This window comes from Mobula hypostoma, chromosome 20 (genome assembly GCF_963921235.1).
Source record: "Mobula hypostoma chromosome 20, sMobHyp1.1, whole genome shotgun sequence".
Taxonomy (NCBI): Eukaryota; Metazoa; Chordata; class Chondrichthyes; order Myliobatiformes; family Myliobatidae; genus Mobula; species Mobula hypostoma.
Window position 1 is genome coordinate 50,795,859 of NC_086116.1, and position 12,501 is coordinate 50,808,359.

The following is a 12,501-nucleotide window of genomic DNA, read 5'->3' on the forward strand; positions in this document are numbered from 1 at the left end:
TGAGAAGTGCAGGAAATTGTCACTCCTGAGCTAGATTCCATAAGGAGTCCAAAGTTGGAACTTGACAGAATAACTACAGCAAGGATATCACAACTTAACACTTTAGTGACTGAATGGGCAAATTTCCAAAGTGGTTTGGATTGTTTATCCGATACTCCCATGCATAAAATTAAGCACCACTGATGGAAAACAGAAGATTGTTCATCAGTACTCTCTGTGGCCAAAAGCTCCACCAACTCAACCAGCTGAAATCTGCCCAGAACATTTGCAGCTCCACTGCCTGCATTTACATCCACAATCTACTCCTGTCTTTTTAGTTAACTCTTTCTTACCACTTAGCGCTCACTGTCTGAACTGTTTTGCACATATTCTCAACTTTGCAATAACTGTTTTGTTAATAGTTGCTGTTTGCAATCTGTAATTGCCACAGACTACTTCTTTAATGGGTCATTGTGGGTCACACCAATAATTTCAATAGCTCTCTGTTTAAGTGCCTGTAGCACACACAGTCCTACCCTTATGTAACTGTATATTGTAACTCCAGCTTCCACCAACTATAATACATTTCTGAGCTAGTAACCCACATTCCCATTTGTATTATTTGTACTCCCACTTCACCTGTGCTCCCACTTACAGGAGTGGTATATTTCTGCCTCACTTTGACATTGTCATTAATACCTGCAGATGGTGCATTCTGGGATTTAAAGAACCCAACGACACTCTTCCCGTGCAGTCCAGCTGATCGCAGGAGCACTGCCTTTGTGCGTGAGTTCCTCCAACACACAACGGGGAAACGGTTCTGTCTGTAACACCGTGATATGCGTTGCATCGTGCTGTCTTGTATCATCTGTGGGATAATGAGGAGGCTAGGGTAACTGAAAGGGAAAAATAGTGGGTTATCCAAAATTCTGCACTTCCAACTTCTAAATACAGTAAACTTTCAATCATGGTAATACCATTAAAGGTCTCCTCTTTCAGATCCTGCATCTTTACACCTTAACTCAAGCCAGAGAATGGACATTTAATACTCTTTAAAAAAAAATACAAGCCTTTCACATCTCTTTCAGAACCTTACATATTTTACATAATTTTGAAGTGCAATTTTCTTCAACATTGCAACACTCTTTCAATTTTAAAATATAGGAAATAGAATAAACAATTTGTACATTGCATGGTCTTACAAGTACTAATGTTTTCTTTAACCTTTTAATGAAGGGATAAACATTGGATTTTTGATGCCCTGGTCTATTCAGTGGGTAGTAAACCCCAGGGGAAATGAGGAATTACTGTGTTCTGTGTTTCACAGAGACATGGTTCACTCCGGACAAGCCAGATATATTGGTAAGACTTGAGGGCTTCTCGATACACCAGATGGACCAGACTGGTGATTTGGTAGGGGCCTGCTTCAAAGTTCCCTCTAATTTGTAATGACAAATGTGTGCAAAAATCTTGTGCTGTACAATTTTTTTCCCAATGACAACAACATGTGCGCACTGAATTTTATAGAAGTATTCATTTTAACAGCTGGCGAAATACTGTCAATAAGAACTTTGAACTCCTCTGGATTTGATCGGTTTTGCTCTCGTTCATCTGTACTCTCACAAAACATATGTAGCAGGTCTGTTACAGGTAATGAAAGATTTCCTCACTGGAGCTTTTGCACACCATCCATATGTGATTTACTTGCTAAATGAAGTTCTAAAAAGTCAAGTTTCCACATATCACTCCACTTCTTCCCACTTGTAAATTTTCCAGCAACTTTGGCAGTGGAATTTGACATAATGAATGAAAAATTTCTTCAACAAAAACACTATAAATATGCCAGTTCTAAAATCTGTGACAAATCATCGCAAACTCCACACTGTCAACAGCGTCTACACCAGAAAATGGAAAAAGAAATGTGATTATGCATGATTGTGAAATATATTTAACATGCCAACAAGGCAGAGGGTGACTACTTCTTGTGCGCCATTTAAATTGCTTTGTGTGCTACTAGCAAAAAATGTGACTGCACAAACACACGCACACCTTAGAGGGAACATTGGCCTGTTTCATGATAAACTTTTTGTGGTGCTTGGACACAGCGGTCTTGACACACTTGTTTCCCCGACCTGGAACTTCTCATGATTAAGTGCCGACCATTCAAATTATCAAGAGAGTTCTCTTTTGTGATCCTAACCACAGTTTACATACTACCAAAGGTAGGTGTTAAAAAAGCTCGATCCATTGAATGCCATAATTATCTAACGAGCAACAACCTACCCTGCCGCCTTTCAAATTATAGTCGGGGACTTGAATCAGGCTTGTTTGAAGAAACCTCTGCCCAATTATCATCACCATTTCACCTGCAGTATGAGTTGTCGCAATACACTCTACCACTGTTACACTATGATTAAGAATGCTTACTGTTCCATGCCGAGATTACATTTCTGGAAATCTGATCACTTAGCTGTCCTCCTCCTACCTGCATACAGGCAGAGGCTAAACAGCAAAGCTCCAGAAACAAGGACACAAAGAGGTGGTCGTGGAAGGTCATGGGATTACTTTGAGTTGACAGACTGGGCTGTGTTTGAGAATTCATGATCTGAATGAATACACCACTGTTGTCATGGAATTTAAACAGTTGTAAATTGAGTGCATGCCCACAAAATCATTCAGTTTTCCCTAAGTAGTAGCCCTGGATGAACCATGAGATCCGCAATCTGCTGAGCACCAGATCAGTGGCATTCAGATCTGGAAACCAAGTTAAATACAAGAGGTCCAGGTAAAATCTACAGAAGCCACCTCACGTGCTAAGTGACAATTGTGGTCTTGACTTGACTCAATGAAGAATGTTCGACAGTTATGGCAGCACTTGAATGTAATCACCACCTAAAAAGTGAAACCAAGTGACATAGGTGATAACAAGGCTTTCTCCCAGTTGAACTCAATGCCTTTGATGCTCACTTTAATCATCAAAACATGGAGGCACCTTCATGAATTCCCATAGCCCCCAGTGACCTTGTGATTTCAGTCTCTGAGGGCAACGTAAAAGTGTCCTTCAGGTGGGGGTGAGGGGTAAATCCTTGAAAAGCACCAGCCCAGATGTGGTTCCTAACTGAGTACTAATTACCTGTGCTGATCAACTAGCTGAAGTGTTTACCAATATCTTTAACCTCTCGCTTTGACAGTCTGAGGTATTCACCTGCTTCAAGCAGGCTTCAATTATACCAGTGCCCAAGAAGAATATGGCAACCTATTTCAATGACTATTATCCAGTAGTATTTACATCCACAGTGATTAAGTGTCTTGAGAGGTTAGTGATGAAACATATCAACTTCTGCCTGAGAAGTGACTTGGATCCACTCCAATTTGCCTATAGCCACAACAGGTCAACAGTAGATGCCATTTCATTAGCTCTTCACTCAATCCTGCAACATCTGTATGCATACGTCAGGATGCTCTTCATTGACTACAGCTTGGCATTCAATATCATCCCTTCAAAACTAATCAATAAGCTTCAAGTCCGAGGCCTCAATACCTCCTTGTACAACTGAGTCCTTGATTTCTCACTGCAGATCCCAGTCAGTTCAGATTGGCAACATTTCTTCCACCATCACCCTCAGCATAGGTGCATCACAAGGCTGTATGCTTAGTATGCCTGTGAGGCTAATCACAGGTCCAATGCCATACTTAAGTTTGTCAATGACACCACTGTCAATTAAACACTTATGTGGCAAGCAAATACTCCTTTTGGAACAGTTCCAAATGTATTTAATAACATGACCCGAGAGCTTCTCCACCCATTTGGGATTATAAGCAAACTTACCTCTTGCATACCATATACATGCGATTTACTGTTGTTATTCGAAATGGTTCATTCTTTGACCGTGTCAAACTATTACTGAGTGTACCCAAGCCCAGCCGCTGATAGTCACGACAACAAGCTCGCTCGACCATGTGGCTCATGGTTGATTTATCTGATGATCTTATTGTGCTGGACAGTGTCAATGCACTTTGCTCCATCTCCTCTGAAACTACAAAAAAAAAATAGTATCATGTAAGGGTGAGACCGGTAGCTGCATATAATATACGTTTTCAGGAAAAGCAAGATTCCTGTAGGGTGCTTGCTCAGAGTGGCGCTAAGGCAATGCTGCACTGTGAGAGGGGTAGTGCTTTAAACCTGAAGACCTGTCCCTCCTCTGAATGCGACACCTCCACAGAATAGGCCATTTTAACTTGCACACTTCAGCAACATGGTGTTCCTTGGTTTCATGCCCCTTTCGTGCCGTGCTCTCTCAGTAAACAACATCACAAAGAGGAGTACATCCTAACTCCCAAAAGCCTGTTCTGCCATTTTATAACATGGCCAACCCTCTGCACTATGCATTCACCACCATATCCGAAAATCTATTTGATCATAGCCAATCCTCAAAATTTTCCTCATCTCTCTTAATTATTAAGCCCTTCTCCTGAGACCTTCTTCTCTATGTCTGGAGTCTTCTGCCAGAACAAAGAGCTTCTCAGTATCCAGCTTGTCAATCCCTCTGTCTGAATCCCATTTTTTTAATATATAAATCAAGATACTCTTCTTTTATTAAACTCCAGATCAACTCTGCTAGATCTCTCCTCAAATGCAGTTATCCATAAGACATAAGAGCCGAATTAGGACATTCAGCCCATCGAGTCTGCTCCGGCATTCTATCATGGTTGATCCCGGATCCCACTCAACCCCATACACCTACCATTTCGCCATGTCCTTTGATGCCCTGACCGATCAGAAACTATCAACTTCCGCCTTAAATATTCCTATGGACTTGGCCTCCACCACAATTTGTGGCAGAGCATTCCACAGATTTACTACTTTCTGACTAACAAAATTCCTCTTTACCTCTGTTCTAAACAGTCCCCCAGTATAGGAAACATACTCTCCACATCAACCCTATCTACTTCTTTCAACATTTGGTAGGTGTCAACGAGATTCCCCTGCATTCTTCTAAGTTCCAGTGAGTACAGGCCCAAAGCTGCCAAACACTCCTCATATGTTAACCCTTTAATTCCCGGAATCACCCTCGTGTACCTCCTTTGGACTCTCTCCTTTCTGAGATATGGGGCCCAAAACTATTGACAATACTCAAAGTGCAGACTGACTAATGTCTTGTAAAGGCTCAGCATTATCTCCTTGCTTTTATATTCTATTACCCTTGAAATAAATGCCAACATTGCATTTGCCTTCTTTACCATAGACTCAACCTGTAAATTAATCTTCTGGAATCTTGCACGAGGACTTCCAAGTCCCTCTGCACCTCAGATGTTCGAACCTTCTCCCCGTTTAGAAAACAGTTCACACTATTGTTCCTTTTACCAAAATGCATTATCATACATTTCCCAACACTGTATTCCATCTGTCAGTTTTTTGCCCATTCTTCTAATTTGTCTGTCCTGCTGCAATCTCATTGCCTCCTCAGTACTACCTACCCCTCCACCTATCTTTGTATCATCCGCAAACTTTGCCACAACGCCCTCAATTCCATTATCTAAATCATTGACAAACAATATGAAAAGTAGCAGCCCCAATACTGACCCCTGAGGACCACCACTAGTCAACGGTAGCCAACCAGAAAAGGCTCCTTTTATTCCCACTCGCTGCCTCCTGACTGTCAGCCATTCCTCTATCCATGTCAGTATCGTTCTGGTATCCATCTAGTGCATTTACCACTCACCACCTCTAAGTATATCATTCTTGAGGCAGAGACAAGAACTCCACATTGTACACGGTCCCACCAAAGTTTTGTAGAACTGTAACAGGGATTTCTTTACTCCAAATCACAATCAACAGATAACAACATATTGTTTGCCCGAAACTGCATGGTGATATTCTGTTTCATAAACAAGATCCATCAAATGCCATTTTCTCACATTTATAAAATTTCTTAAATACTCTTCATACCAAAGTTAAAAACTTCACTTTATAGCCTAATTGCCAACATTTTTTTTTCATTTGCTTAACACACTCACAAAACTCTTTAACCAATCTGGATAGAAAGCTTATTTTCCTACCCAGCCTTCAGTTCGTAACAAATGGGAAAGCCCCCTCTTCTTTCACCCAAGTGATCAATACAGATTAGAAACAGCTGATGACCCAGTACTTAATTCCTCACTGTAGTGCCAGTAAGAGCCTACAACTCAAAAATATCCTTTTATTTCTACCAAATTAGGATAATATATAACCCCACATGCCTCACTTATAAATTAAGTGGTAATTTAATGTATGCCATTTTAAAATCCACTGATCTTATTTTCCCCTTTTTTTTACTTCCCCAAAAATCTCTCAAATTTGTCAAACATGACTCAACTTCTATAAAACCACATTGTGACTTAGTGCCTTGATATCACATCCTGAATAATATATTTCCATTAATGAAGATTAATTTCTTTGCATTTGTCTAGCACATTCCTCAGGCAGTCCCATTGCTATCCATTCAGTCTACCTGGTGCCACTCCCTCACATAGTGGGTATGGACTACCTGATCTGCCTCACTCACAACACGCTGGAGGAACTCAGCAGGTCGGGCAGCATCCGTGGAAACGATCAGTCAACGTTTCGGGCTGGAACCCAAAAAGGGAAGGGGCAGAAGCCCTATAAAGAACATAGAACAGTACAGCACAGTACAGGCCCTTCGGCCCACAATGTTGTGCCAACCCTCAAACCCTGCCTCCCATATAAGCCCCCACCTTAAATTCCTCCATACACCTGTCTAGTAGTCTCTTAAACTTCACGAGTGTATCTGCCTCCATCACTGACTCAGGCAGTGCATTCCACGCACCAACCACTCTCTGAGTAAAAAACCCTCCTCTAATATCCCCCTTGAACTTCCCACCCCTTACCTTAAAGCCATGTCCTCTTGTATTGAGCAGTGGTGCCCTGGGGAAGAGGTGCTGGCTATCCACTCTACCTATTCCTCTTAGTATCTTGTACACCTCTATCATGTCTCCTCTCATCCTTCTTCTCTCCAAAGAGTAAAGCCCTAGCTCCCTTAATCTCTGATCATAATGCATACTCTCTAAACCAGGCAGCATCTTGGTAAATCTCCTCTGTACCCTTTCCAATGCTTCCACATCCTTCCTATAGTGAGGTGACCAGAACTGGACACAGTACTCCAAGTGTGGCCTAACCAGAGTTTTATAGAGCTGCATCATCACATCGCGATTCTTAAACTCTATCCCTCGACTTATGAAAGCTAACACCCCATAAGCTTTCTTAACTACCCTATCCACCTGTGAGGGGAGAAAGTGGGGGGAGGGTGGGAAGGAGAAGGCTGATAGATTCCAGGTGAAAAACCAGTAAGGGAAAAGACAAAGGGGTGGGGGAGAGGAAGCAGGGAGGGGATAGGCAGGAAAGGTGAAGAAGGAATAGGGGAAAGCACAATGGGTAGTAGAAGGAGGCGGAACCATGAGGGAGGTAGTAGGCAGCTGGGGGAGGGGGCAGAGCGAAACTGGGGTAGGGGAAGGGAGGGGGAGGGAATTACCGGAAGTTGGAGAATTCAATGTTCATACCATGGGGCTGGGGACTACCTAGTAGGTATATGAGGTGTTGCTCCTCCAACCTGAGTTTAGCCTCATCATGGCAGTAGAGGAAGCCATGTATGGACATATCCCAATGGGAATGTGAAGCAGAATTGAAGTGGGTGGCAACCAGAAGATTCTGTCTGTTGTGGCGGACGGAACGGAGGTGCTCGATGAAGCGGTCCCCCAATCTGTGTCGGGAGCCCCAAACAGTCCTTCCAGCTGAGGCAACATTTCACTTGAGTCTGTTGGGGTCATCTATTGCATCTGGTGCGGCCTCCTCTACATTGGTGAAACCCGACTACTACCCATTGTGCTTTCCCCTATTCCTTCTTCACCTTTCCCGACTATCCCCTCCCCCACCCCTTTATCTTTCCCCTTACTGGTTTTTCCACCTGGAACCTACCAGCCTTCTCCTCCCCACCCACCCCCCACCTTCTTTATAGGGCCTCTACCTCCTCCCTCTTTGAGTTCCGGCCTGAAACATTGACTGATCGTTTCCACGGATGCTGCCCGACCTACTGAGTTCCTCCAGCATGTTGTGAGTGTTGCTTTGACCCCAGCATCTGCAGAGTATCTGCCTCACAGTGAGCACGGTCTAGCAGGCAATATACCTCATTCTGAGATTACCAGAGAAAAAGGCTGTGATCCACTTGTATAGAAATAGCACATACCAGAAATTTGGTCTAGGTTGTCACCATGGGCAGGAATGCCTCGTTGGTCCAGGGTTGGAGGTGTGAACTTTTTCCTAGTGACGTACTGCCTCCCAATTGTTCTCTTTGCATTCTTCATGATATTCTTGGACATGGTTCTGAACAGATTAAATCACAATTCATTTTAATTTAAAAAGGAACTCATTTCTTTTATCAATTTACTCTGAAATAATCATAGTACAAAGACCCAGCATTGATTTTGAAGATGTATTACCCAAACACACAGGGGTCAAAAGCCTGAGCCTAACATCCCACACACTGAATTCTTCTCTGTGGAACCTTCGGAGTGGCATCGTGTACTATGTAAACAAAAATCACCACATTCAGCAACAAATTGAGGATCTATTGTTACGGATTCAAAGCAGAGTGGGATCACTAGTCTTTGTTATTCTGTGGATCCAGAAATGCAGTAAACCACAAATGGATGAAGACCTGGCAGCACAATGTGTCTGCATGTTTTCCAACACACCTCTCCAACTCACCTCAGCGACGGGTTCTTCTCCTTTTGCTTCGGCTCTATTACTTGCTTAGCTGACTGGCCGGCAGTGAAGGCAAAGCTGCTGTGCACATCCTGTGGGTATCTCAGCTTGTGGATGTGCTTCCGAAATAGTTCAACCATCTCAGACCCCACCTCTTCATCGAAAGCTATTTTCATCAACTGTTGGAAGTGATAAAGAACAGTCTTGGAATTTCTTTTATTCTGGAAAAAGAGACACCATCTAGTGCAGGGGTTCACAATCTGAGGTCCACGGACCCTTCGGTTAATGCTAGGGTCCATGGCATTAAAAAAAGGTTGGGGACCCCTGATCTAGTGCACTGGATACTCTCTGGTAAAGCTCTTTCTCTTACGGAGTGTGATCCAATTTGGTTTTATTAAGTACTGCAGATGAATATCAAGGCAAGCATTTACAAAAGTAGTGTTGGGAAGAAGCCAATTATTTTGGATACTGGCAAAATACAAGTCATCTCTCATGTTGACAAGACTGGTGAATACAGTGTTAAGGTGTTATATTTGAATGTATGCAGTAAACAAGGTAGATGATTGTTCAGTGCTGTTGGAAATTGACAGGTACGACACTGTAGTCATCAAGGATTTGTGGTTGAAAGAAGATCACAGCTGGGAGCTCTACATCCAAGGATATATATCATATTGAAAAGGCAGGCAAGTGGGCAGAGAGAGTGGGGCAGCTCTATTGGTAAAAAAATGAAACCAAATCCTGAGAAAGAAGTGGGGGCCACAGTGGCGTAGTGGTTAATACAAAGCTATTACAGCTTGGATTGTCGGAGTTCAATCCCAGCATCATCTGTAAGTAGTCTCTGTACGTCCTCCCCACGGAATTTATGGGTTTTCTCCAGGTGCTCTGGTTTCCTCCCACAGTTCAAAAACTCAACAGGTACGTTAATTGGTCATTGAAAATTCTCCTGTGATTGAGTCTGGGTTAAATCTGGACTGTCGAGGGTTGTAGGGTGCCATAGCTCAAAGGGCCGGAAGGACTTATCCTGCACAGTACCTCCAAATAATTAAATGACATAGGATCAGAAGATTTAGAATTCTTGTGGGCAGAGTTAACAAACTGCAAAGATAAGAAGACCCTGATGGGAGTTGTGTGCTGGACTCCGAACAGTAGCTTGGATGCAAGGTACAAATTACAATGGAAGACAGAAAAGCCATGAAAATGGGCAATGTTACGATGGTCAAGGGGGATTTCAATATGCAGGTAGATGGCAAAAATCAGGACATTATTGGATCCCAAGAGGAGGAATCAGAATCAGAATCAGGTTTATTATCACTGGCATGTGACATGAAATTTGTTAACTTAGCATCAGCAGTTCAATGCAATACATAACATAGCAGAGAAAAAAAATAATAATAATAAGTAAATCAATTACATACATATGTTGAATATATCAAAGAAATACTGTATATTAAAAAAAGGTGAGGTAGTCCAAAAATTCAATGTCCATTTAGGAATTGGATGGCAGTGGGGAAGAAGCTGTTCCTGAATCGTTCAGTGTGTGCCTTCAGGCTTCTGTATCTCCTACCTGATCGTAACAGTGAGAAAAGGTCATGCCCATTGTGCTGGAGATCCTTAATAATGGATGCTGCCTTTCTGAGATAATGCTCCCTAAAGGTGTCCAGGGTACTTTGTAGGCTAGTACCCAAGATGGAGTTGACTGGATTTACAACCTTCTGCAGCTTCTTTCAGTCCTGTGCAGTAGCCCTTCCATACCAGGCAGTGATGCAGCCTGTCAGAATGCTCTCCACGGTACAACTATAGAAGTTGTTGAGTGTATTTGTTGACATGCCAAATCTCTTCAAACTCCTAATAAAGCATAGCTGCTGTCTTGCCTTCTTTATGACTACATCAATATGTTGGGACCAGTTTAGGTCCCCAAAGATCTTGACAACCAGGAACTTGAAGCTGCTCACTCCCTCCACTTCTGATCCCTCTATGAGGATTGGTATGTGTTACTTTGTCTTACCCTTCCTGAAGTCCACAATCAGCTCTTTCATCTTACTGACGTTGAGTGCCAGGTTGTTGCTGCGGCACCATTCTATTAGTTGGCATATCTCACTCCTGTACACCCTCTTGTCACCACCTGAGATTCTACCAATAATGGTTGTATCATCAGCAAATTTATGGATGGTATTTGAGCTGTGCCTAGCCACACAGTCACGTGTATATAGAGCTGAGCAGTGGGCTAAGCACACACCCCTGAACCGCACCAGTGTTGATCATCAGCGAGGAGGATATGCTATCACCAATCCACACAGATTGTGGTCTTCCGGTTAGGAAGTCGAGGATCCACTTGCAGAGGGAAGTAAAGAGGCCCAGGTTCTGCAACTTCTCAATCAGGATTGTGGGAATGATGGTATTAAATGCTCAGCTATAGTCAATGAACAGCATCCTGACATAGGTGTCTGCGCTGTCCAGGTGGTCTAAAGCCGCGTGGAGAGCAATTAAGATTGCATCTGCCGTTGATCTATTGTGGCGATAGGCAAATTGCAATGGGTCCAGGTCCTTGCTGAGCAGGAGTTTAGTCTAGTCATAACCAACCTCTCAAAGCATTTCATCGCTGTTGATGTGAGTGCTACGGGGCGATAGTCATTAAGGCAGCCCACATTATTCTTCTTAGGCACTGGCATAATTGTTGCCTTTTTGAAGCAAGTGAGAACTTCTGCCCACTGCAGTGAGAGATCGAAAATGTCCTTGAATACTCCCACTAGTGGGTTGGCACAGGTACATAGAGCCTTATCAGGTACTCCATCGGTACCTTCCACCTTGTGAGGGTTCACTCTCTTAAAAATTCTGTGGAATGCCTGCAAGATGGCTTTTTGGAGCAGCTTGTGGTTGAGCTCATAAGGGAAAAGGCATTCTGAACTTGGTGTTGTGCAATAAACCAGATTTGATTAGGGAGCTGAAAATAAAGAACCCTTTAGGAGGAAGTGATCATGTTGTAGTATTTATCCTGCAGTTTGAAAGGGAGAAGCTGAAATTGGATATATCAGTATCACAGTTGAGTAAAGGGAACTACAGAGGCATGAGAGAAGAACTGGCAAAGATAATTGAAATGGGACACTAGCAGTGATGATGTTACAGCAGCAATGGCTGGATTTTCTGGGAGTAATTTGGAAAACACAGAATCAGTTCATCCCAAAGAAGCAAGAACATTCTAAAGGAGAATGAGGTAACCGTGGCTGACAATGGAAGTCAAAGATAGTAAAAGAGCAGGAAGCTTTAAAAACCAACAGAAAGCAACTGAAAAGGGAATAAAGAGAGAAAATATGAAATACGAAGGTAACATAGTCAATAATCTAAAGCAGGTACCAGAAGTTTTTTATTCCAGATATTAAGAGTTAAAAAAAGAGGCAAGAGTGGACATCAGACCACTGGTGTGGTAGCAATGAGGAACAAAGAAATAGGGAACTGAATAAGTATTTTGCATCGGTCTTCTGTGTAAGACACCAGCAACATTCCAGAAATTCAAGACAGTCAGCGGGCAGAAGTGAATGTAGTTGCTATTACTAAGGAGAAGGTGTTTGGAAACTGAAAGGTTTGAAGATAGATAAAGTCAACTGGACCAGATAGACTACACCTCAGTGTTATGTTTTGTAACTCAAAGGAGCCGAGAGGTAACTCATGGAAGCTTGTGTTTTTTTAAAAAATCTTTAAAATGAGGCGTATACCTCTCACGTGGTAGCATCATGATGTATGCAATTCACATATTTTTACATATAACC

At 42.6% G+C, this 12,501-nt stretch overlaps 1 protein-coding gene across 4 annotated transcripts in view; it reads right to left on the reverse strand.

The window, feature by feature from the left end:
* sbf1 (SET binding factor 1) overlaps positions 1-12,501 on the reverse strand; it is a 211,443-nt gene that overhangs the window by 38,555 nt on the left and 160,387 nt on the right. For all 4 annotated transcript variants that reach the window (XM_063072891.1, XM_063072890.1, XM_063072889.1 and 1 more), the window contains exons 24-27: positions 8,741-8,916; positions 8,220-8,356; positions 3,809-4,016; positions 679-875 (exon numbers count right to left, since the gene is read on the reverse strand). In XM_063072891.1, coding sequence (XP_062928961.1) covers positions 679-875; positions 3,809-4,016; positions 8,220-8,356; positions 8,741-8,916 — 718 coding nt within the window. The remainder of the gene's footprint in view (positions 1-678; positions 876-3,808; positions 4,017-8,219; positions 8,357-8,740; positions 8,917-12,501) is intronic.